This window comes from Palaemon carinicauda, chromosome 27 (genome assembly GCF_036898095.1).
Source record: "Palaemon carinicauda isolate YSFRI2023 chromosome 27, ASM3689809v2, whole genome shotgun sequence".
In the NCBI taxonomy this organism is placed as follows: Eukaryota; Metazoa; Arthropoda; class Malacostraca; order Decapoda; family Palaemonidae; genus Palaemon; species Palaemon carinicauda.
Window position 1 is genome coordinate 68,074,034 of NC_090751.1, and position 24,241 is coordinate 68,098,274.

General features: G+C 34.6%; 1 protein-coding gene across 1 annotated transcript; it reads left to right on the forward strand.

The window, feature by feature from the left end:
• Positions 1 to 387: 387 nt before the first annotated feature.
• Positions 388 to 696, forward strand: LOC137620944 (acidic leucine-rich nuclear phosphoprotein 32 family member E-like). The gene has a single exon (XM_068351387.1). The coding sequence runs from the start codon at positions 388 to 390 to the stop codon at positions 694 to 696; it is 309 nt and encodes a 102-aa protein (XP_068207488.1).
• Positions 697 to 24,241: the final 23,545 nt, after the last annotated feature.

A 24,241-nucleotide genomic window follows, 5' to 3' on the forward strand; every position in this document is an offset into this window, starting at 1 on the left:
AACGAGCAGCTGGTGCCCTAGCCAACCTGCTACCTATATTCGAGATGTAGGAGGAAAAGGAGCAATTCTAGGAAGAGGAGGAGGAATTCAGGATGAATTTGAAAACGAGGAGGAAGAGGAACAATTCAAGAAGTATGAAAAGTAGCAATTTAAGGACAAATTCGATGAGGAGGAATTCGAGGAAGTATTCGAGATGGAGGAGGAAGAGGGGCAATTCGAGGAGGAGGAAGAAGGACAATTCGAGGAGGAGAAAGAGGGGCAATTCGAGGAGTAGGAAGAGGAATCAAGGAAGAATTCAAATTCGATTAGCAAGTGGAGCAATTCATGGGAGAGGAAGAAAAAATCGAGAACGAATTTGATGAGGTGGAGTTCGAGTAATTATTCAAGATGGAAGAGGAAGAGTGGCAATTTATGGAGGAGGAGGAATTCAAGGAAGAATTTGAAGACGAAAAGGAAGAGGAGAAATTTGATTACGAATTTGATAAGAAGGAATTCAAGGATTTATTCGAGATGGAGGAGGATGAGAGCCAGTTTGGGGAGACGGAGAAATTCAAGGAAGAATTCAGAGAGGAGAAGGAAAAGGAGGAGAAATTCAATGATGAGGAATCCGAGGAAGTATTCCAGATCGAGGAGGAAGAGGGGCAATTCGCGGATGAGGAGGAGGATTTCAAGGAAGAATTCAAAGACGAGGTGTAAGAGGAGCAATTCAAGGAAGAGGAAGATAAATTCGAGAATGAATTCGATGAGGGGGGAATTCAAGGAAGTTTCCGAGATAGAAAAGGAAGAGGGGCAATTCGAGGAGGCAGAGAAGGAATATAAAGAAGAATTCGAAGACGAGGAGGAAGAAGAGGACCAATTCGAGAACAAATTTGATGAGAAGGAATTTTGATGAAGTATTCAAGATGGATTAGGAAGCGGAGATATTTGAGGAGAAGGACAAAAACTTCAAGAAAGAATTCGAAGACGAGGATGGAGAGGAACATTTCAAGGAAGAGAATGAGAAATTCGAGAATGAATTCGATAAGGGGAAATTCGAGGAAGTATTTGAGATGAATTAGAAAGAGAGGCAATTCGAGGAGGAGGATGAGGAAGAGGAATTCAAGGAAGTATTCAAAGACAAGTAGGAAGAGGAGCAATTGAAGAAATAGGAGGAGAAATTCGAGAGCAAATTCAATGAGGAGGAATTCGAGGAAGTATTTGATATGGAGGAGGAGGAGGAATTCAACGAATAATTCGAAGACGAGAAGGAAGAGCAGCAATTCCTCAAAGAGAAGGAACAATTTTAGAAAGTATTCAATGAGAAGGAATTCAAGGAAGTATTCGATATGGAGGAGGGAGAATGGAAATTCGAGGAGGAGGAGGAGATATTCGAAAAAGAATTCGCTGTGTAGGAATTCGAGGAAGTATTTGAAATGGAGGAGGAAGAGGAATTCAAGGATGAATCTGAAGACGAGAAGGAAGAGCAGCAATTCCTGGAAGAGAAGGAGTAATTCGAGATCGAATTCAGTGAGGAGGAATTTGAGGAACTATTTTAGATGAAGGAGGAAGAGGTGCAATTCAAGGAGGAGGAGGATAAATTCAAGGAAGAATTCGAAAAGGAGGAAGAGGGGCAATTCAAGGAAGAAGAGGAGACATTCGAGAACAAATGATGAGGAGGAATTCTGTGAAGTATTAGAGATGGAGGAGGAAGAGTGGCAATTCGAGGAGTGTAGAAAGAGGAAATAAATGAAGAAATCAAAGACGAGGAGGAAAAGGATCAAGTAAAGGAAGAGGAGGAGAAGTTGAAAAATGAATTCGATTGAGAGGATTTCGAGGAGGTAATCGAGATGGAGGAAGAAGAGTGGCAATTCGAGGAGTGTAGAAAGAGGAATTAAATGAAGAAACCGAAGACGAGGAGGAAAAGGATCAAGTAAAGTAAGAGGAGGAGAAGTTAAAAAATGAATTCGATTGAGAGGAATTCGAGGAGGTGATCGAGATGGAGAAGGAAGAGGGACAATTCGAGGAGGAAAAGGAATTTAATGATGAGGAATTCAAGAAGTGTTCGAGATGGAGGAGGTAGGGCAATTCGAGGAGGAGAATGAGGAATTCAAGAAAGAATTCAAAGACGAGGACGAAGAGGAGCAATTCAAAGAAGAGGAGAAGGAATTTGAGAACGAATTCGATGAGAAGGTATTCAAGTAAGTATTTGAGATGGAGAAAGAAGACGGGCAATTCGAGGAGGAGGAATTCATGGTAGAATTGGAAGACTAGGAGGAATAGGGGTATTTCAAGGAAGAGTAGGAGTAATTCAATAACGAATTCAATGAGGCAAAATTTGAGGAAGTATTCTAGATGGAGGATTAAGATAGGCAATTCGAAGAAGAGGAAGAGGAATTTACAGAAAATTCAAAGACGAGGAGGAAGAGGAGCCATTCAAGGAAGAGGAGGAGCAATTCGAGAATGAATTCAAGGAAGTTTTCGAGATAGGGGAGAAAGATGGGCAATTCGAGGAGGAGGAGGTGGAATTCAATGAAGAATTCAAAGACGAGTAGGAAGATTATAAATTCAAGGAAGAGGAGGACAAATTTGAGAAAGAACTCGATAAGGATGATTTCGAGGAAGTATTCGAGATGGAGAAGGAAGAGGGGCAATCCGAGGAGGAGGAGGAGGAGGAATTCAAGGAAGAATTCATAGACGACGAGGAAGAGGAGAAATTCAAGGAAGAGGAGGAGGAATTAGAAGAAGTACTCGAGATGTGGTAGGAAGAGGGGCAATTCGAGGAAGAGGAGTAGGAATTCAAGGAAGAATTCAAAAACGAGCAAGAAGAGGAAGAATTCAATGAGAAAGAGGAAAATGAGCATTTCGAGGACGACTTCGATGAGTAGGAATTCGAGAAAGTTTTCGAGATGAAGGAGGAAGAGGGGCAATTCGAGGAGGAGGAGAAATTCAAGGAAGAATAGAAGATGAGGAGGAAGTGGAGCAATTCAAGGAAGAGGAGGAGAAATTCGAGAATAATTCAATAAGGAGGAATTCGAGGAAATAGTCGAGATGGAAGAGGAGGAGGGACAATTCAAGAAGGAGGGGGAGCAATTCAAGGAAGAATAGAACTCGAGGAACAATTTCGGGAAGAGGAGGAGCAATTCGCAAACGAATTAGATGAGTAGGAATTCGTGGAAGTATTCGAAATGGAGGAGGAAGAGGGGCAATTCGAGGAGGAATTCAAGGAAGAATTCAAAGACGAGGTTGAAGTGTTGGAGAAATTTGAGAACGAATTCGACGAGGAGGAATTCGAGGAAGTATTCGAGATGTAAGAGGAAGAGGAGCAATTCGAGAATGAGGAGGAGGAATTCATGGAAGAAAATAAGATGATGAGGAAGAGGAGCATTTCAAGGTAGAGGAGGACAAGTTGGAGAATAAATCGAATAGGAGGTATTTGAGGAAGTATTCGAGATGGAGGAGGAGGAGGAGGAATTCAATGAAGAATAAAAGTTAAGGAGGAAAAGGAGCAATTCAAGGAAGGGAAGGAGCAATTCGCAAATGAATTAGATGAGAAAAAATTCGAGTAAGTATTCGAGATGGAGGAGGGAGAGTGGCAATTCGAGAAGGATGAGGAGGAATTCAAGGCAGAATAAAAGGCGAGGAGCAATTCAATGAAGAATTCGAAGACGAGGAGGAATAGGAGAAATTCAAGGAAGAGGACGAGGAACTTGAAGAAGTACTCGAGATGTGGGAGGAAAAGGGGCAATTTGAGGAAGAGGAGGTGAAATTCAAGGAGAAAAAGGAAAATTAGCATTTCAAGGACGAATTCGATGAGGAGGAATTCAGCGAATTATTTGAGATGTAAGAGGAAGCGGGGCAATTCGAGAATGAGGAAGAGGAATTCAAGGAAGAAAAGAAGACGAATAGGAATAGGAGCAATTGAAGGAACAGGAGGAGAAATTCGAAAATAATTCGGTTAGGAGGAATTCAAGGAAGTATTCGAGATGGAGGAGGAGGAGGACCAATTTGAGGAGAGGAATTCAAGGAAGAATAGAGGACGAGGAGGAAAAGGAGTAATTCTAGGAAGAGGGGGTGCAATTTGCAAACGAATTTGATGAGTAGGAATTCGAGGAAGAAGGGCAATTCGAGAAGGAGGAGAAGTAATTTAAGGAAGAATAGAAGACGAGCAGGAAGAGAAGCAATTCAAGTAAGAGGAAGAGAAATTCGAGAATAATTCGAGGAGGGGAATGCGAGCAAATAATTGAGATGGAGGAGGAGGAAGGCCAATTTGAGAAGGATACGGAGGAATTCAAGGAAGAATAGAAGACGAGAAGCAAGAGGAGCAATTCAAGGAAGAGGAGAAGCAATTCGCAAACGAAGTCAATGAGTAGGAATTCGAGGAATTTTTTGAGATGGAGGAAGAAGAGGAGCAATTCGAGGAATAATATAGAATTTGATGATGATGATGAGAAATTCGAGGAAGAATTCGATAAAGAATATGAAGGGTAACTCTGGAAAGGAAGGGACAGGGGATTTCCTACGATGTATTGTCATATAATGGAGATATTCTAGATATTTTTAAGGGAGAAATGGAAGGACAACTCTATAGATGAAAGGAGAAAAGAATTTCCTTAAATGGATTGTTACATGATTGAGAGATATATCTTTGTCATGGAATAAATTGGAGAAAAGGTAGATAAATTCTGGTGCTTCAATTGGAATAATCGAAGACAACTCTAAAGAGGAAGGGCGATAAGAATTTGATTTTCGAAGATGGATTTTTTCTTGATGGAGAAAAACAATAATTTGTTTTCATGGGGCTAAATGGAAGGATATTTATTTAAATTTTAGTAGTTGAAGTGGAATAATCGAAATGAACAGCTCTGAGGAGGAATGGTGTAAAAGATTTTCTGAGATAGAATCTCGTATGATGGAGAAATATAAGATTTATGTCTTGGGTCTAATGGATAGATATTTCGAGAAACTTTGGAGATAAAGGAAGAAATGGATTTTTCAAAGATGGATTGTCCCAATTTGGTAAAGTACAAGATCTTCGACATGGGGCAAATGTAAGAATCTTAATATCAGTAGGCCTACTACTTATTAACCTGTAGGTAGAAAAGTATTTCCAAAGATTGATTGTCTCATGCTGTACAAAAGCTTTATCAGGGGGGTATATGGAAGGATATTTAGACCAATTCCAGTGATTCAGTTGGCCAAAGCGAGAACAACTCTAAAGAAGCAGGAAAGAAATAGATTGACTAAGATATATCCCTTAATGAAGAGGTACAAGGCCTGTGTTATGGGATAGATCGAGGGATATTTAAATAGATCCTGATGATTCAATTGGAATAATCAAGAGCAACTCTGAAGATCATGAGAGAAAAGGATTATATATGATGGATTGTCCTATAATGGTTAAGTACAAGATCATCATGGGGCAAATGGAAGGATATTTAGATCCATTCTAGTGATCCAATTGGTATAACCGAGAAAGACCGCTCTGAAGAAGAATGCAGGAAAAGATTTTCATAGAAGAGTTATTCAATGATGGCGTTATGTTCAACTATTGTATACAACGTAGATTATGCAAAATCTACTCATAAAGGTTACTAAGCAATAGCAAAACGTTAACAGCAAAATGAAAATAATAGGCAGAAAACAGAAAATAAAACTATATCTAAGATTTAATACAGATATTCACAGCATTTCACAAGATTCACCGAATACTCACGGCACAATAAAACTAATGGGTAAATATACAAAGTTGTTACGAAGTAGGACGAGTTGACTTTCCAAACTTCTATACAGGGAGGGGTAGATGGCGTTGAGTAGCTTCAGATATAAAATGTTGACATGATGAATCAGTGCTTCTGTCTGATGATGAATGTGGTTTCAATCTTCTTTGTCTTCTTCAAAATACTTTATCATTGTGTGTAGTCACTAACTTTCAGAGTCACAGATGGTGTAGCTGAGGAATGTCTCCAAACATGAGCAGTGTTCAGTTAGGTCTTTTACGTCTCTGCCTCCCGCTCACCACCTGTCCTCTATATATGCGGTACCAATACTCTGGAGAATTCCGGAGCATTCAAGAGTAACATTACGCAGTAGCGACGTGCCAGGAACCCACTCTCGAATCATCTTGTTGAACTCACGTTTGTCAGACAGCTGGTGTCGAAGTAGAATCTCGAACTCTCGTAGAAGAATACATCGATATTTTCTATTTACAATTACATTAACATATATAAAAATAAGTTGTTTTATTTCACATTAACACACATAAAAAATCACTTCTCACAAGTTTTAACATACATATAACAATTGAGACGTACAAGATCTTCATAAGGAGACAAATGAAATTATATTTAGATAAATCCTAGTGATTCGGTTAGAACAACCTAGAAGGACAACTCTGGATATCAAAGGAGAATGAGATTTTCCAATATGATCAGCACCAAATCTTCCTCTCCATCAAGCTAGGACCAGGGAGGGCCAGGTAATGACTACTGATGACGCAGTAGGTAGACCTATAGGCTACTACCGAAATCCCATATCCCTAGCTCACAAGGATGGTGAGATTGAAGATACTACTATAAAATATCGAGCCAGGCAAGGACGTTTCCAATAGGCTACTACAAAACATTTTCTACAGTGGACTGTCCCATGATGAAGAAACACAAGATCTTCATCCTGGGGCAAATAGAAGCTATTATGAAGTATTGTAGTGATTCATTTGGAATAATCAAGGACTTTTCTGAAGATGAAGGGAGAAAGGATTTTCTCAAATGGATTGTTCCATGGGAGAGAAGTACAAGACCTTTATCATGGGGTGAATGAAAGGATAATTAGATCAATTTTAGTTATTCAATTGAAATATTCAAGAAGGGTAACTCTGATGAAGAGAGGAAAAGATTTTTTTTTAGATGAATTGGCTTATGATGGAAAAATGCAAGATATTCATCATAGGGTAAAAGAAATGATATTCAGATCATTTATAGCCATTTAATTGAAATCATAAAATATGACAACTTTGGAGATAAAGGGAGTACAAGATTTTTGTCATGGGTAAATCGGAATGATATTTAGATAAATTCTTGTGATTCAGATGAAATTATCGAGAAGGACAACTCTAAAGATGAAAAGAGAACAAGATTTTCTCAGATGGATTGTTCCATAATTTAGAAAAAAAAAAGGTCTACCTCATGGGGAGAATTTAAAGCTATTTAGATCAATTCTAGTGATTCAATTAGAATAATTAAGTAGGATAAATCGGAAGGTGAAGGATGGAAAGAATTTTCTTAGATGGGTTGTTCTTTGATGGAGAGATATAGGGTCTTTGTGAAGGGGCAGATGGAAGGATCTAAAAATTATTTCTAGTTATTCCGTTGGAATAATCGATGACAACGCTGAAGATTAAGGGAGAAAAGCATTTTATAAGAAGGATTGTCCCCTGAAGGAGAAGTAAAAGATTTTCATTGGCAAATAAGATATTTATATCAATTTTAGTAACCCAATTTGAATAATAGAGATTGGTTGATTGATATTTGTGGCATCCTAACACTGAAGATCTTTGACACTGGTATCGTTTGTTATGAATAAAGAATGAAACGGTATTAGATTTAAAGCCATAAAAGCAAATGTGTCATTATTATATTCAAATAGGCCTGCTTCTGAAATAAATCTGAAAATACCCAAGAATTTTAGCAAAGATGAACCTGCCATCCTCACCTCTGCCTCAAACAGATATCTATATCTTAAGGTGTTAAAGTGGGCTTTCGATCAACAAATACCTCACTGACAGGGGTACCAAACAAATGTCGCAATATGCCTGGTGTTGGACATTTATCAGGAACTCGTGTGTCAATGGAGTTTGACCAATGCGGAGATGGCAAAGAGTAGTCTCCCACTTTCAGGGTATCATGTTATACCTCTAAGGAGATATAAAATTTGTTATTTGTCGTATCTTAATTCCATCGAAATCATCCCAATGCTGTTGCCAATTATGAAATAAATTGCTAGTATTTGGTAAAGTATTATTAAAGAGGATGGGATACCTTCTTGGTAGCAACTGGACTGCAGAATTTTTTTTTTTTATAGTAAATCGGCCTCCTCATTTCCAGACACACCAAGCATGTGTTGTAACCCAGCAAAATTGAACCTACACCTCTTAGCCCAATAATAAAGTACCACTCTAAAATCTTTAAAACTAAATGGTTACTGGAATTAAAAACCTCTAAAGCTTGTAGGACATTTCTTGCATCACTAAATATTTTAAAATTGACCTTGTCTTTTGATCCTGTCTTTTCAATAGCAGTTAATATGCCATATAGTTTGGCAGTAAATATAGAAAATACCAGGTAACGTGGACCTTTACAATTAAAGGCACTGCTGTATATTCCAATCCCAACGCCAGCACAAGATTTGGAGTCATCAGTGAAGATAAAAATCGATTCCCTATGTTCTTCATTATGTTCCCCCCCCAAAAAAAAAAAAAAAAAAACACCGGGCTTCTAAGTCATGTCCTTTAGATCTAACTATTGAGGGGGATGATGGACCTCAATTTTAAATTTTGATTGAGTTGAGTTTTTTCTTGTCGACCTGAAATATCAACAGACAAAACATCATACCTATTTGATGTCATAACTTTAGTGTTCTTTATGGAAGGGGTGAAAGAGTTCGAGATCTCTCCCATTTTCCGATTAAGAGGTGGAGAATCATCAGGTTTTAACATCTTCCCCACTACAGGTGCACCCGATAACTCGGTTTTAAGTGATATAGCCTGAGAGAAGTTAGTACAACGGTTTGTAATGAGGGACAAAGATTGAATAGCGGTTGGTAAGGCCTTATTGTTAGTGGTATAAAGATGCCTTGTGTACCCAGTTGGGTCTCTTTTAGGATGTCAGTCAAAAAAAAAAAAATTCCCTGAATTTTTTTTTCTTTTTTTTACATTTGGTTTGTTCATTTTTATTATTATCCCATTACCCCCCTAGGAAAAGAATGAATAACATTGTATTTTTCCCGTACCCCCGGATCTAATGGCGAACCCCAGACACTGACGACCTCTGCTAATTTAAACAAGAAAATTTCTGTTGGCGATCTGGGCAATAAAAAAAGGATCACTTCAGCGTTGTCATAAATATATAAGTTTGCAATTAATGACATAGTTGCTCAAATACCACAGGATGAGCAAATTAGCCTTTACGTGGACGTCTTTGCAATATAGCCTCCTACACCTCAAACAATCTTTGTCACTTACAAAGAATTGTAAATAAACTGTGTCTGCTAGTTTCAGGTTTTCTTCAGAAAAAAAAAATAATGTTTTGCAAGAAGAATAGAAGAAAACCCGCGATATAAATCTTACACTGATCGGTGCCGATAATCAAACTCAATTCCAAGATAAGGCAAAATATTTGGAACTAATGTTCGTGACCCACCTCAATTGCAAAGAACAAACATCTTACATCACATCTAAATGTAACAATGCTCTAAACTTAACGAGAATGTCTAATACCTTATGAGGTTCAAAGGAATCAACTTTACTGATGATCTACAAAGCATTAGTCTTATCAAGAAAAGATTATGGTAGCCCAATATATGAATCCGGATCTGAAGCTACTTTGAAGATTTAGATCCAATACACACTTGAGGTCTGAGACTTCTTAGTGGAGCATTTAGATCTTCACCAAATATGTCCGTATTATGTGGAAATGGGGAACCACTTTTGTCCCTACATCGAAATTTTGTGAAATTCCTCTTCGAGAAAAAGACTCCCTTTGCTCCAGAGAACGTTGCAAGTTTGTCCTACTGTAGAAATATCTTCTTCTCAAGCTTTCTTGAGGAACAGTCCAATCTGGATGAAACTTACTGCCTGGTGCGAAATTCATTGAGTATCATATCCAACAATTCTCTAACAAAACTCTCTCATGAAAGCTATGTATTTATAAACACTCATGAACCACCATTCCCATCTAGAGCTAAAAGGCTATTATAGCCAACACATATTAGAATAAATCTCTTTCCTCCACCTTGGATCATAAAGAAAACAGGAATGTGCTCCTATCTTTTTCATTTTTCAACGAAATATAACTGTACTTAAGAGTTGCCATAAACAACATACCTTGGAATCTACTCAAAGGAAAGGACCTCACTATGTTCTATATTCCGATGGCTTTAAATTTCCTGTGGGTACTGATTCTGCTGCAGTTTCCTTAGACTAAATAAGATAGCTTTCATTACCTAGTGAAGCATCAGTATTTGCAGCAGAATTGTCCGTAATTTTACCAGCAATAGAAGCCCTCAAAGGTTACACACATAAGAACCAACGGGTATTGCAAATTAAAGAACTCTTCAACACATTCTATTCTCAAGGGGTAAATATTGAATATTATTGGATTCCGACTGATGTTGAAATTGTTAATAATGAAAAAAAGTAGTTGCTGCTGCTAAATCGGCCAATAATTCAACAACAACTCTACATTAGATTCCACGAAAAGGTCTACGTAACTACAATGAAACATTTTATAATGATAGAATCGCAAAGTGTGTGGAATAATGAATCTGAGATTAATAAATTGAAAGAAATCAAACGCTTGTTTATCCATCTCCATAAGACAAGTAATTTTAACGAGATTGCGAATTGGTCACCTGACATTGACCCATGGATTTTTAATGTACAGACCTCTCAAAATGGTTTCCAAGTACAGTGAGTGTAACACTTTATAACCATATAACATCTATGTCGTAAATATAGGCTTTTTAGATCAAATAGATTTATGTATTGGTCAGAAACCGTAAAATGAGGTTTTATCGGATTCTGGTAAAAAAACAAAAAAAAATCTTCCTTTTATTAAGATTTTAAAGTTTTTAAGTAACACAGGTTTCGTAGATGACATTTAGCTATCTACTAATCATAGATTTTCTGTCTTTATTTATTTTTTTTTTTTTGTCAAGTAGATGTAATATATTCGTAGAAGTTAAGTGGATTTGAAGGGTTGGTAAATTTCCTCCGATACAAGAAAAAAAAAATAAAGAAATAAAAAATAAAACGTGTTTATAGTTCATAGAACAGACCCATGCTAACATTTTTAGATCATGCAAACATAATTCACCCAAATATTAGCTTTACCATGTAAAAATTGGAACTGCTTTGGGTCTTAAGGGGATTCAAGATTAACTCTATTCAGACATTTTCATTAAGAGCTTACTCCTTGTGTTCAAGCTGACAATTTCCACGAAGAAAATTCCCTTTAAAAACAACTGTTAACCTTCACACTTATTGAACAGAATTACACATAACCCTAAATAATATTTTTTCCCCCGAGCTTTAAATGTATTGAGGTTCCTATATAGGTAATGTATAATTATTACCACATGTAAAAGATACATTTTTTTCCCGACGCAAGCTCACCACAGTTCTGAGCAATTCGTATTCATATGTAAATTTTAATTCTATATTAAAAAAAAACAATTAAACATTAACAAAGTTTTTAGATTCAAGGACACCCTTTCGTAAATGGCGGGATCTTCCGTTGTTCATAAGTATAATGGATTGAAGTATAACCTTTGTCAGAAGTCAGACACTGGGACTGGCAAGGACATTCAGGATTATCATAAATATTCAATTTGCTATAAAATTTAAGACAGGAATAATAATAATAATAATAATAATTCACCCACATACTTGTCAAAATATCCGTATTGTTCCCATATGGGTGTCAGTCATCATACTGGATCCATATTAAAATCAAAAGAATTTTCGGCATCATAAAATTCTCTAAATCCATATAAAACCCTCAATTACAAGCATTTCGAAATACCCTCCCAAACATCAAAAAAAACTCATAGAATCTCAGCATCAAGAAATTGAGACTTTCTGTAAACAATTAATCAGCTCTGCGCCATTACATAAAGCCTAACGATAACGTCTCTCCCTCTCCTTTTCCTTTATTTTTATGTGTTTGTCATCTTTGGTTATGCTTTTCAATTCTTGTACTGCTTTCAGCCACTTCTATTGAAATCAGATTGTATCATTCACCTCTTATTTCTATTTATTTTTTCCATTCTTATTTTTGTGACTAGGTGTGTCTTTGTTAGTGTTTTAAATGTAAAAGATCACATTTAATCACGTTTTTATTTAGTTATTTGCTCCTATACTAATTAATTTTGCAAAACATTTCAATATTGTTTTTATAAAGAAAAAATGTCATTTTAATTAGAAATCACAATACTGAATTAATGTCTAATGTAAATATTAGGTGATGGGGATTGTTTCCCAAAACGTATATGTATATATGTACATAAATTTGTGAATATATATATATATATATATATATATATATATATATATATATATATATACTGTATATATATATATATATATATATATATATATATATATATATATATATATATATATGTGTGTGTGTGTGTGTGTGTGTGTGTGTGTGTGTGTGTAATCACCTATTCATTTTCTCACGATTGAGTGGGCCCATTCACAAATGGGTCGACTGGTAGGCATAAGTTAATAAGCGCCATCGCTTTGTCTCTGAGCTCTGACCTGAGTGTGAGTGTGTGCGGAAATGAACAGTAATATCGTACGCAATTCAAATCATTTGTACCTCACTTTGGGATCAAACCCTAGCCATGATGCATCACAGAATCCTGAGAGAGACATCACGAGCTTCATAAATTATTTTCCTGATGTCTTTCACTTCTTGCAGAACGTCACTCACATTAAGGGGCTAGTTAATTAGAATTGAAAACTCTGCTATTCTTCAATTTCAGTCATGCCTTTCGGTGCACACACACACACACACACACACACACACACATATATATATATATATATATATATATATATATATATATATATATATATATATATATATATATATATATATATATATATATATATATATATATATACAGTATATATTTATATCACACCATGGGATCTGTGGTCAAATGAGCTAAGCAGAATTGAATCTGGTCGTGAAATATCGAACACTGTCGGCATATAAATCTCTGGGGCCACCTACTGTACAATAACCTACGGGGATCAAGGACATGAGTTGCGTAAATCATCGACTGAGTTTACGATATACTTGGAAAACAAAGAATAATGTGGCTTTATATCATCAATATGTTGAGGAAAATTGGTTTACCAGGGTAAAAATTTTCAAAACACATTTATGATCATAAAATATGAGTCATAAATATCTGATCATATGCACTATCTTATATAAGATACTGGGATAGAAAAGAGCCAGGAACCTCACTACTTGAAAAATACTGGATTTAGTTACGAGTAGAATGAATTGAGAATAAAAAATAAAATACGGAGAAAAGAAAGAATTGGACAGAATCATTGGATGATTCGATGATGTGACAGATAAACTGAGACATTCATATTGTATTGTAATAAATGCTTAGTCGACCCTTATCTATATCCGACTGAACAGTAGTCTATAAAATCTAAAAGCAGTGCAGATATTAGCATCAATCTCTAAAAAAGATAGAAACATACATTGTTTTTTATTATGTTTATAATTGCTGCAGCATTGTGAAATATTTGAGAAAGGATGGTGGAAATAAACGTAAATTTGTCAGAAATTTAAATTCAGTGTCATGCTATATATATATATATATATATATATATATATATATATATATATATATATATATATATATATATATATATATATACATATATATATATATATGTATATATATATATATATATATATATATATATATATATATATATATATATATATATATATATATATATATATCTCGCTAATCATAAATAACTTCTTTGTTAAAGTGATTCGACAGTTGAATCAACATACCCATGAACCATCTGCTGCAAAAGTAGAAGTAGAAAAATTGAAAATAAATATTAAGAAAAGATGTGCTGAAACTCTGGAGCCACCAACCGTTGTGGTAAATGAATGCTTAACTGGCGCCTCTCAGTCAGCTTTAGCCGTAGCGCCTGGCCTGCCTGCAATGCCAAAAGTTATCGCAAGGAAACGAAAATTATTAAACAAAGCGCCACCTAACCCAACCAATTTAGAGCAATTAGTTATACCCGAGTCCTATACATTATATGTCCCCAACTGGGTGTAGAAGAGAAATTCCTATTAACCTAGTTACTGAAGCGGTAGATCGAACAGTAAAAACAACAAAATACGCGAGAGTCCCACTCGAACCAAATGTAAAACTAGGTGGAGCGTACGAAATAAAACTAAAATGTTTAATAATAATAAGTGAGATGGTCGTCTTCCTAGAACTAGCGAAACAATCTCAAAGGTGACGCAATCCACCAACATGCACGAATGCAGGCATACCAACATAACCTACTCCTTGATGAAACGCTAACTCTGATATCATAGGATAACATAAAATTAATGCTAGATGAAAGCATAAAGACGGTGTACTATATACATGTAAAGAAAAAAACTGCTAAAAGTTCGAACAAATATTAATGACTGACGAACTAACGAGAAAAAAGGGCAGAACCGAACCATGAACGGTAAGAACGGGGACGCCGTTCATATATAAACACTTCTCCATTAATAAAAACAGAGGTTACACTGCCCAATCTCGCTAACATTCATGGATAAAGTACTTAACTTCGATGGGGTATCATGGGAATCGGCCATCGATTATAAAATAATGATAAATCCAAGGATAAACACGAGAAAACAAAATTTTGGACTTAATAACAACAAGTGCTATAAAGGAGTGACGTCACTGGTGTGGGTTGGGTTAGTGGTAGTAGTGTTGAACGGCACCTCGCTGTGGCGGGGATTTTGAAGAGGAGATATCTAAATAGTGCGAGACCTCTGGTTGTGAATTATCACGCCCCAGTATTTTATACCGACACCTTATATAGGTGAGCGAGCTGGGTTCAACCTGGCATTCCTATGCTTTTTTTCTCTGGTAATATATAGCAGTTATATTCCTTAGAAATAGTGCTCTCTAGGAGTATTTCACTGCGCGGCACAGGTCTCTCGCCCAGAAATAGATTTTTCCTTCGTCAAAATCCCTTTTTTAACATTTGGAAGAATAAGTTGGCTTCAACAGTTAGTAGTCTCAGAAATTTGGTTTGCTGACGGAACTTTCACCATTGCGCCAAGTCTTTTTTACCAAGTATATATTATATCGGCCAAGAAGCATGATGGAGTTATTCCTATAGTTTATGCTCTTCTTTCTTCTTCCTAACAAGCAAAGATTAACTTATTCTCGTTTATTTGAGTTACTTAAAACTATCGAACCAAAATTGAGACCAGATTCTTTAATTTGTGGTTTTAAGCAAGCTGGCATTCATGCCTTTCAAGATGCATTTCCTACAGTTCAAATTAAAGGATGCTTTTTCCATTTAGCCCAAAACATGCACAGACATCTTGTTTCATTGGGTTTAGACATCTTGTTTCATTGGGTTTATCGAATCTCTATAAAAACGACTCGGACTTTGCCTTCTGGGCTAAAATGATTATAGCACTCGCCTTTGTTCCATTAGAAAAGATGGACGAATACATGGATACACTAGCAGCAGGTCTTCCAGACGAACTAATAACCTTGTTCCATTGGTTTGAAGACACTTATATTGGACGACAGAATAGGCGACGAAATGCAAAAATAAACCTTATGTTTGCTCCCGTGATATGGAACCTTTATGAACGCGCTGTAAATGATGAAGATCGCACTAACAATCACGCCGAAGCTGCCAATCGACGTCTACATTACGAACTAGGAATGCATCATCCCTCCATCTGGAAATTTATTGATGCCTTGAGGAAAGTTCAGAAAGGACGTGATGCATTTCTAGAAAAATCAATTGCTGGATATCCACCTCCCCCCAAAAAAACTAAAGAAATATAGAGATGTTGATGAAAGAATAGAATAAAATAGTAATGAAAGTTGAGTCATTAAAGTCTATTAATTTCCTGAAGGGTATTGCTCATAATTACGAAATGAAGAATTAATTCCTAAGGTTAAAAAATCTTTGCTTAGTTTTAATTTTGTAATACAATATTTTCAATTTAAAGTTTTTAATATGCATTATTCCATTATTGTTTTAATAGGATACTTTATACTCTAAGTGAATAAAATTTTATTTTTTCTTCCAATTAAAGATTTTTATTTACATTATTCCTTGATTTTTTTCTAAATTTCCATACATAAATAAATAAGTCGTTGAGTGTTTCCTAAAACAAAGACGCCGAAACAATCTGACGCCAAAACGGCTACGCCGAATAGTGCTGTTAGTTTTCTGATAATCGGATACGCCGAAACGGCGACGCCAAATGGGCTACGCCAAAACGTAGCAAACTATATATATATATATATATATATATATATATATATATATATATATATATATATATATATATATATATATATATATATATATATATATATGTGTGTGTGTGTGTGTGTGTGTGTGTGTGTGTGTGTGTGTGTGTGTGTGTGCGCGCGCGCTCATACGTATATATGATGGAAGACGTATTCGCTTCTAAAAAGCTTCTTATTTATTAGAAAAGCAATTGAAAGCAGAAACTTCATCATTCTAGACTATATTTATTAGGTACTAAGCTTTCGCAAAACTATTATTTCTAACATCAGGGCTGAAACATAAACATTAGGAAAAATTAATATACACTAATATGTTATCTCAGTTAAGTTTTATTTATGAGGCACCAATCATAACAATTACACTAAAATAAGATGAATTATAATATCATTCAGATAAGAAATATAGAAAAGGTGATCAATGCATGGTAGAATATAGCTATTCTCTACCTTCCCTTGAGTTAATTTGCATTAAACGACTACCTGCTACTCTAAATCACTCAGCTACCTCTATATGAGTCTTTTAATAGTTTATATATGACATATCTGTTTATGACGTTGTTAATAGTTTATATAGGACACATCTGTTTGACGCTGTTACTGTTTTTAGAATTATATATTGTTAATTTATTCTCATCATTTATTTATTTCCTTATTTCCTTTCCTCACTGGGCTATTTTTCCCTGTTGGAACCCTTGGGCTTATAGCATATTGCTTTTCCAATTAGGGTTGTAGCTTGGCTAGTAATGATAATAATAATAATAATAATAATAATAATAGTAATATTGTCTAATAGATCTGTGCAGCATAATCCTTCTACTGCCATGTGAACCTAACATTCATTTTGTTAGTCTATGATTTTATTTTACTAGCAAGTTGCTTCCTTGTTTTGCATTTTGCTTTTGCTCTTTTGACTTCTGTGAAGTCTTTTATTCTATTTCAGGTTATTCCTCATTGTATTTGTTTGAATCATTGTATTTATATTTTTTATTATTGATATTATAACCTGTCTTATTTCAATGTAGAAGTTATGATTTTTGCCTCATGAAAGGAATTTTACAGATTCAGCAGATTAGTGTCGATTGATTTTTGTTAATGTTCATGTTTTACCTGTGATGAATATGTATGCATTTTTGCATATTCATAGATATATATATATATATATATATATATATATATATATATATATATATATATATATATATATATATATATATATATACAGTATATATATATATATATAAATATATATATATATATATATATATATATATATATATATATATATACTGTATATATATATATATATATATATATATATATATATATATATATATATATATATATATATATATATATATATATATATATATATATATATATATATATATAGTCTCTACTCTGCATGTGCACTGAACATTATCTTAGTTTTACTCATATTCATTTCAAGTCCTACATATTTGCTTTGTTTATTGAAATCTGCTATCATCTTTTGTAATTCCTCCCATGATTCACTAAACAGAACTATGTCATCTGTAAATCTTAAGTAGTTATATTCCCCCTTAATATTAATTCCTACATTTTCCACTCCAAATTCTAAAAAACTCCTTGCACACTGTCAATAATTGAGGAGAGATGGGTCTCCATGTCTAACTCCTTTCTCAATCGGAATTGTTTCACTATATGTAGGTTTAGGATTGCTTTATAGATATCTTCAAATATTCCAACATATGACTCCTCTATTCCTTGTCTTTGAAGGCCTTTCATTACTGCAGAATCAAAAGCTTTCTCATTGCCTATAAATATCAAACATAGCATTGAAGAAATCTGCTAATGTCAATTACATCAGTAGTAGTGGAAAATTCGTGAATTTAGATTATACTAGCATTTACAAGAATGATGAAAGTATCGTCAGCGATAAAACAAAGGAAATCGTTTTGATAAACCCATAGTTAATTGAGATAATAAAAGTATATTAACGTAGCTTATGTTGATTTCCTTTAAGTATAATGACCATTATATATGGTTTTATCGTTTCAAAATATCCTATTTTGCAACAAGAAAATAGCTTTATAATCATATGGTCTTGAAATCATGAGGTGCGAGTGTATTAAGGATGTTGGTGGGAATGCCAACGGGTAATCTTATCCGATTGCTTCTAGTCATGTTTACTGAAGTTCAAAGGCGCAATCGAATAGGAAAGCGGTGGTATTTTCTTTGGCGTCATATTTAGATCGTAGCATTTAATCAATTTTAGGAAAATATATAAAAGCTATTAGATTAGAAGAGACGAACATTTATTTATGATATATAAGGAAATATATAGCAATATAGATTATTATGGAAAAATATATATTGATCAAAGCACGCAGTTACAAAACGTCACTTAGTAGGCTATCTCTCGAAATTTTTAAGCCAGTTAAAGGTAAAGTACTTCCAGCTGTGGCTATGCTGAAACAAAATTAACAAAACCAATCTCCTACCACAGCTATTGCATTTCAACAGAGCAATGCTGCGGTGAAATATATTTTCGAAAAAGTGTGTCTATTCAAAATAACCTTCATCATACATTTACAATTCGTTCTTGAATAGATAAAGAATAGATTATGCTATTATTGCGCGTGTCATGACATGTAGGGGTTGTATTCCCGCCAGTTGCAGTGAAGGATCCTAGACATCAGGCCAACCAGACAGACTCAGTGTAATCCTTTATCCTCTACTGAATGTTACATCATTCCACAGAACCCTCCGATCTTCGATAGTTTGCAATTTTTACCTGAAGATCTCTCTCTCTCTCTCTCTCTCTCTCTCTCTCTCTCTCTCTCTCTCTCTCTCTCTCTCTCTCTCCCCTTAACAAACACAAGTACAATTACTAGAATAAAGTTGGCAAGCTAGTTTATATAAAGAAATTCTTAATTATATCTTAATTTTTTTTTTTTACATGATTTCATTATTTATTAAAGAGCTAAATGAGCTCACTGATCCCAGTGTTTTTTTCTGTTGCTAATGCAATTCAGAAATAATGGTGCAGATGTATTTAGAGATTACCGTGATCCAACATATTGGTCGTATTTTATCGTCTTCGCTTCATAGTCTTTTAACTACGTAGTTTCCACTATTCGTCAAATGTACTGCAGTATCAAAAATATTATATTATATTATATATATATATATATATATATATATATATATATATATATATATATATATATATATATATATATTTGTGTGTATACTGTATATAACACATACTAACAAACGATGTCTAATATATAAGCTATTATCCTTTTGACAAACAATCAGAAAAAAGGTAGGGAAAGATACAGGTCGGAAAGAATTATGCGAAGTGAGGGGAAGAACTTGGGAATAAGAGGATTTATTTTAGAAAAGAATTAGCCATTTATCAATTCACGAATTGCGTAATTCATTATTTATCGACAGGCCCAAAACCCCAGATGAGTGCGTATAGTAGAGGGTTTTCAAGAAAATGAAATTTTCCAAACTGGTTTGGCGTCGAAGACGGGAAACGCATCCTGTAAAGCCCTCCGCTTGGTAGAGGTACTTCTTATTCTAATAATAAACGATCCCACAGAATAGTTTCATGGGTAGTTTCCGATGGGAACATAAACGTCAACTTTGTAGACGTAGGCACCAATAGAAGACTAATGGAAGGTACACTTGTCATATATGCTACGCTGTCAGTGTGTTGAGATGGAAAATGGATATGCAGGTTTGCCAGATGACGAGGTGCTGCCAGGGATTACTAAAACAATTACCATATGTCTTTGTAGTATATGATGCTTTTCTGTTAATGTGTAAAAGTGGTATATCATGAATCCCTTATCTTCTTGAAACCAAAACATCCAAGACCTAGTGCAGCTCATATTTTCCTACCGACTGTCAAGTGTCAAGAGCTCGAAGAACTGAAGAGACGCTTTTGGAATATGTGCTTATTGGTTTCAAGTATTCAAGAAAAAAGTTGAACAAATTGTTCTACCTTGCACTAACTGCCTTATTACCTTCATAGAAGCCAATCAGTCTACGATTATGAGGTCACCTTAAGTAATGGAGACATTATCCCCGAGTGACCACATAGGTAATCCCGAGTTAATATGACTAGAGAGTGAAGAACAGAATACTACCAATAAAGGAATCAGTCCACAATCAGTAGTTACATGTCAATAAAGATGGTGATGTATCCTGGCAACACAGATCGACCATCTATTTGACTTGATTATAGGCTGCAAAGCTACAAAGAGCCTTTGTCACTCCAAAAGGGCCATACAATCTATATATATATATATATATATATATATATATATATATATATATATATATATATATATATATATATATATATATATATATATATACATACATATATGTATGTATATATATATATATATATATATATATATATATATATATATATATATATATATATATTATATATATATATATACATATATATATATATATATATATATATATATATATATATATATATATATATATATATATATATATAAAACTAAACTAGTGACATTGTAAGAGAACATTTTTTAAATATTGCATATTATACAGATGTATAAAATTTAATATATGAAGAAACGGCCAGGATTCCATTAATATGCATTGCCCTACATAGCTGCTGGAAAATAGATATGGTACATGTGAACATCTTATTATCCTTTATTAGCTTTATGTCACCATTACCTAAAATATATTTGTACATAGTCTCTTGAATGATATCTGCTGACCCCGAGTTGTGCTTAAAGAGTGAGAGGATGTCAGTTGTACTCTAAAGTTCAGTAAATAGATACTATTATATGGATCTTTCGTTTAACTATAAAAACAGTGTACTATGGCTTCGTTTTGTGTGAAGAGCATGAAGCATATGATTGATCCCCTGTGAACAGTTCACAGAATATTAATGGTTACAGAGTATGCTACACAGTTGTAACAAGACAGAGAAGGGGTGAATATTTCATAATACAGTACCTCATTATCAGAATATTCTTTGAACGTATCAAGAATTCAGGAGTCCAAATTTGCCTATGGTTGACACTTTTTTCACCAACAAAAAACCAAAATTTGGTAATATAGAAATCCTGAGGATATAATTGGATATCTCAAGTGTTTGAAGCTCTCACACATATATTGACTGCAAACGCAACCACATTTATTCTTTACTTTTACCTTATTTACAAAAAGTCCACACCTTCTTAGTTCCTACTTTATAATATTAATTACCACCACTTTTATTTTACTTATTTTTTTTTCCTTACACACTTCATCCATCACATTCCATAAACTAGAGCTTTCCTGATACAGTTTGATTGATAACATGGTTCCTCGTCTACCCTATTCACAGCTTCTTCTCCCTTTGGTAGCCCTAGTGCTAGACATTATAGTCTTAAGGATTGACATGCTGGCTGGGAGGCTTCACCAAACCAACAAATAGCCATAGTCATAGTCTTACAGTAAACGTGTTGGTTCTGGAATTTAGTGCCTACCAGTGTGGTAACCCACGACTTTGGCCACCACACATTACCTGAGCTTTGAACACTTAAACATAGACAGAAGGATTTTATTTACTTTGTGTTCTCACTTTTGACGTCATGCATACTCATTCCGGCTTCGATCATGATGTAATAAAAATAAATCGTATATGGGTCAGATATGAAAATCATCCGCCAATTTGGAAATCTTGGAGATCTATCTAAATCTAAAGATTGACGTATTTAGCTCAATATTTTGCTGTTGGACAGTCAGCTGTATATCCTCAATAAGGACTTAACCCATTAACTACCAAGCCTTTCTGCAACTGTGTTTTGCGATTACCGGTGTCATAGGCCAGACTATAAATCTTAGGGATGATAGTCCTAGGATTTTAAACTCTAGGGATCATAGTCCGCAGGACTATGAAAACCTAGGGATAGATGTCCGTTAGCTGGGGATCACAGTCCAACACGGACTATTATACCTGGGGGCACTTGTCCATCGTCACCCTCGGATGAATAGCTACATATTATGTATATATTGAATGCATAACGAACAGACTAAGTCCTGTGATATTGTGTCACACTGCCGAGCAAAGTAGTCCCGTAGTTATGTTTGTTTATATTACTTTTAACTACACCTCTCTCCAGTGTAACCATTACATCATTATGATGTCACAGCTCTCAGCCAATAAACTGTAATTGGAACCGATCAAGCCTGCGTAAGAAGTAAAGGGCTCATTAAAATTAAACATTGCCATAGAAGTCGGTACCTCAAATTACTGGAATCCCCTGGATTTACTGGAATCCTCAGGTAGATCCTGGAATCCCCTTGAAAATTACCGAAATCCCCTACAATATCACTGCAAACCCTTAGAAATCGATAAATAATATGTGTTTTTATTAAAATACGTTATTTTTATGTTTTTAGCATTTATAGTTTATGTATATTTGCAGGTAGAACCTTGGCTAGGGTTTGTGACCTGGGAAGGGGGTCCGGGGGCTTGCCCCCGGCTAGGGGTTGTGACCTGGGAAGGTTTGTGACTTGGAGAGGGGGTCCGGGGGCTTGCCCCCGGCTAGGGGTTATGACCTGGGAACTACTAGTTTAGGTTAGATGGGTTTGTTAGGTTCTGTACCCTTTTTTACCCTCTTATATATTGTGTAAAGGGTATTTAGAAAAATGCTTTAAAATACACATTTTATTTAATTAATTTACTAAAAAATAATGTAATTTAATAAAAACACATATTATTTATCGAAGTAAATATAGTCCCACAGTTCTTAAGGTCTTACATATAGAATACAGGGCAGAGATGAAAGTCCTATCTGGACTACCATCCCTAGTGCACATAGTCTGTAAGACTATGGGCGCCAGGGAACAGGGGACTATATTTACTTTCACACCGGTATTTTTTTCCGAACGCTATAACTCGGACATTTTTTAAAGCTAGAGTTTGGGCTGTGCTCTTTTTAAAGCTAATTTATTGATGTTTTAGTTTTGTATAATATTATATGCATAATGTTGAAAACGTTAGCTAAATTTGCCCCATATCTTAAAAATTTGTAGTGTTTCGTAATCTGGTCATATTTTCCACTCTAAAATATATATCTAGACTTCTCATACATTTTTTCATGTGTATCAGATCTTTAACTTGAAAGAAAGTCAGACAAAAAGGTGGTAGCTCCAATTGAAGTGATTGTAAAAAATTTGTAAATTGTGCATAGTTTTATCTATCGAGAGGGGAATAGAGGCTATTTTGTAGAGAGAGATTAATAATTTCTTCGAGATGCCTTTTACGCTCCTTGGAGCAGACTCCGTTTGAGAAAACTTGAAAACACCCATTTAGTGTATAGAGTACTTGAATTCATTATCCTCAATATGACAGGTATCACGTGATAAAGAAGTGGAAGGGTTTAATGAAAATTCAAACGGAAAGTAAGAATAAATATATTTTTCATAAAATAGGTTTCAGTTCACAAATTACTATATGGAAACTGTTAAACTTGTTATTTCCAGAAAACAATTCCTTCTCAAATATCAGAAGTAATGCAAATTCAAAAAAAAAAAAAAAAAAAAGAAGTTTTTATAATGATTGAAATATCAAAAGCACAAAAGTGAAATTTAAAAATATATGTAATAATAATAATAATAATAATAATAATAATAATAATAATAATAATAATAATAATAATAATAATAATAATAATAATAATTTTTATTTCAGCAGAAGCCATATACAGAGTTACAATAAGGGTACAGTGTTCTTACACTTTTTGACATCGGTAGAAAAAAAAAAGATGAGATATGCAATAATATCAGTGATATATTATAAACATCAATTAGCAGGTTGACCACAGAGATCTAAGGTCTGGGTAACAAAGTCACAATAGAATTAACGCTTAACAATGATGATAACATACATATT

Excerpts from the sequence above, each read along its gene's own strand:
- LOC137620944 (XM_068351387.1), top strand. The coding sequence starts at position 388 with ATGGAAGAGGAAGAGTGGCAATTTATGGAGGAGGAGGAATTCAAGGAA.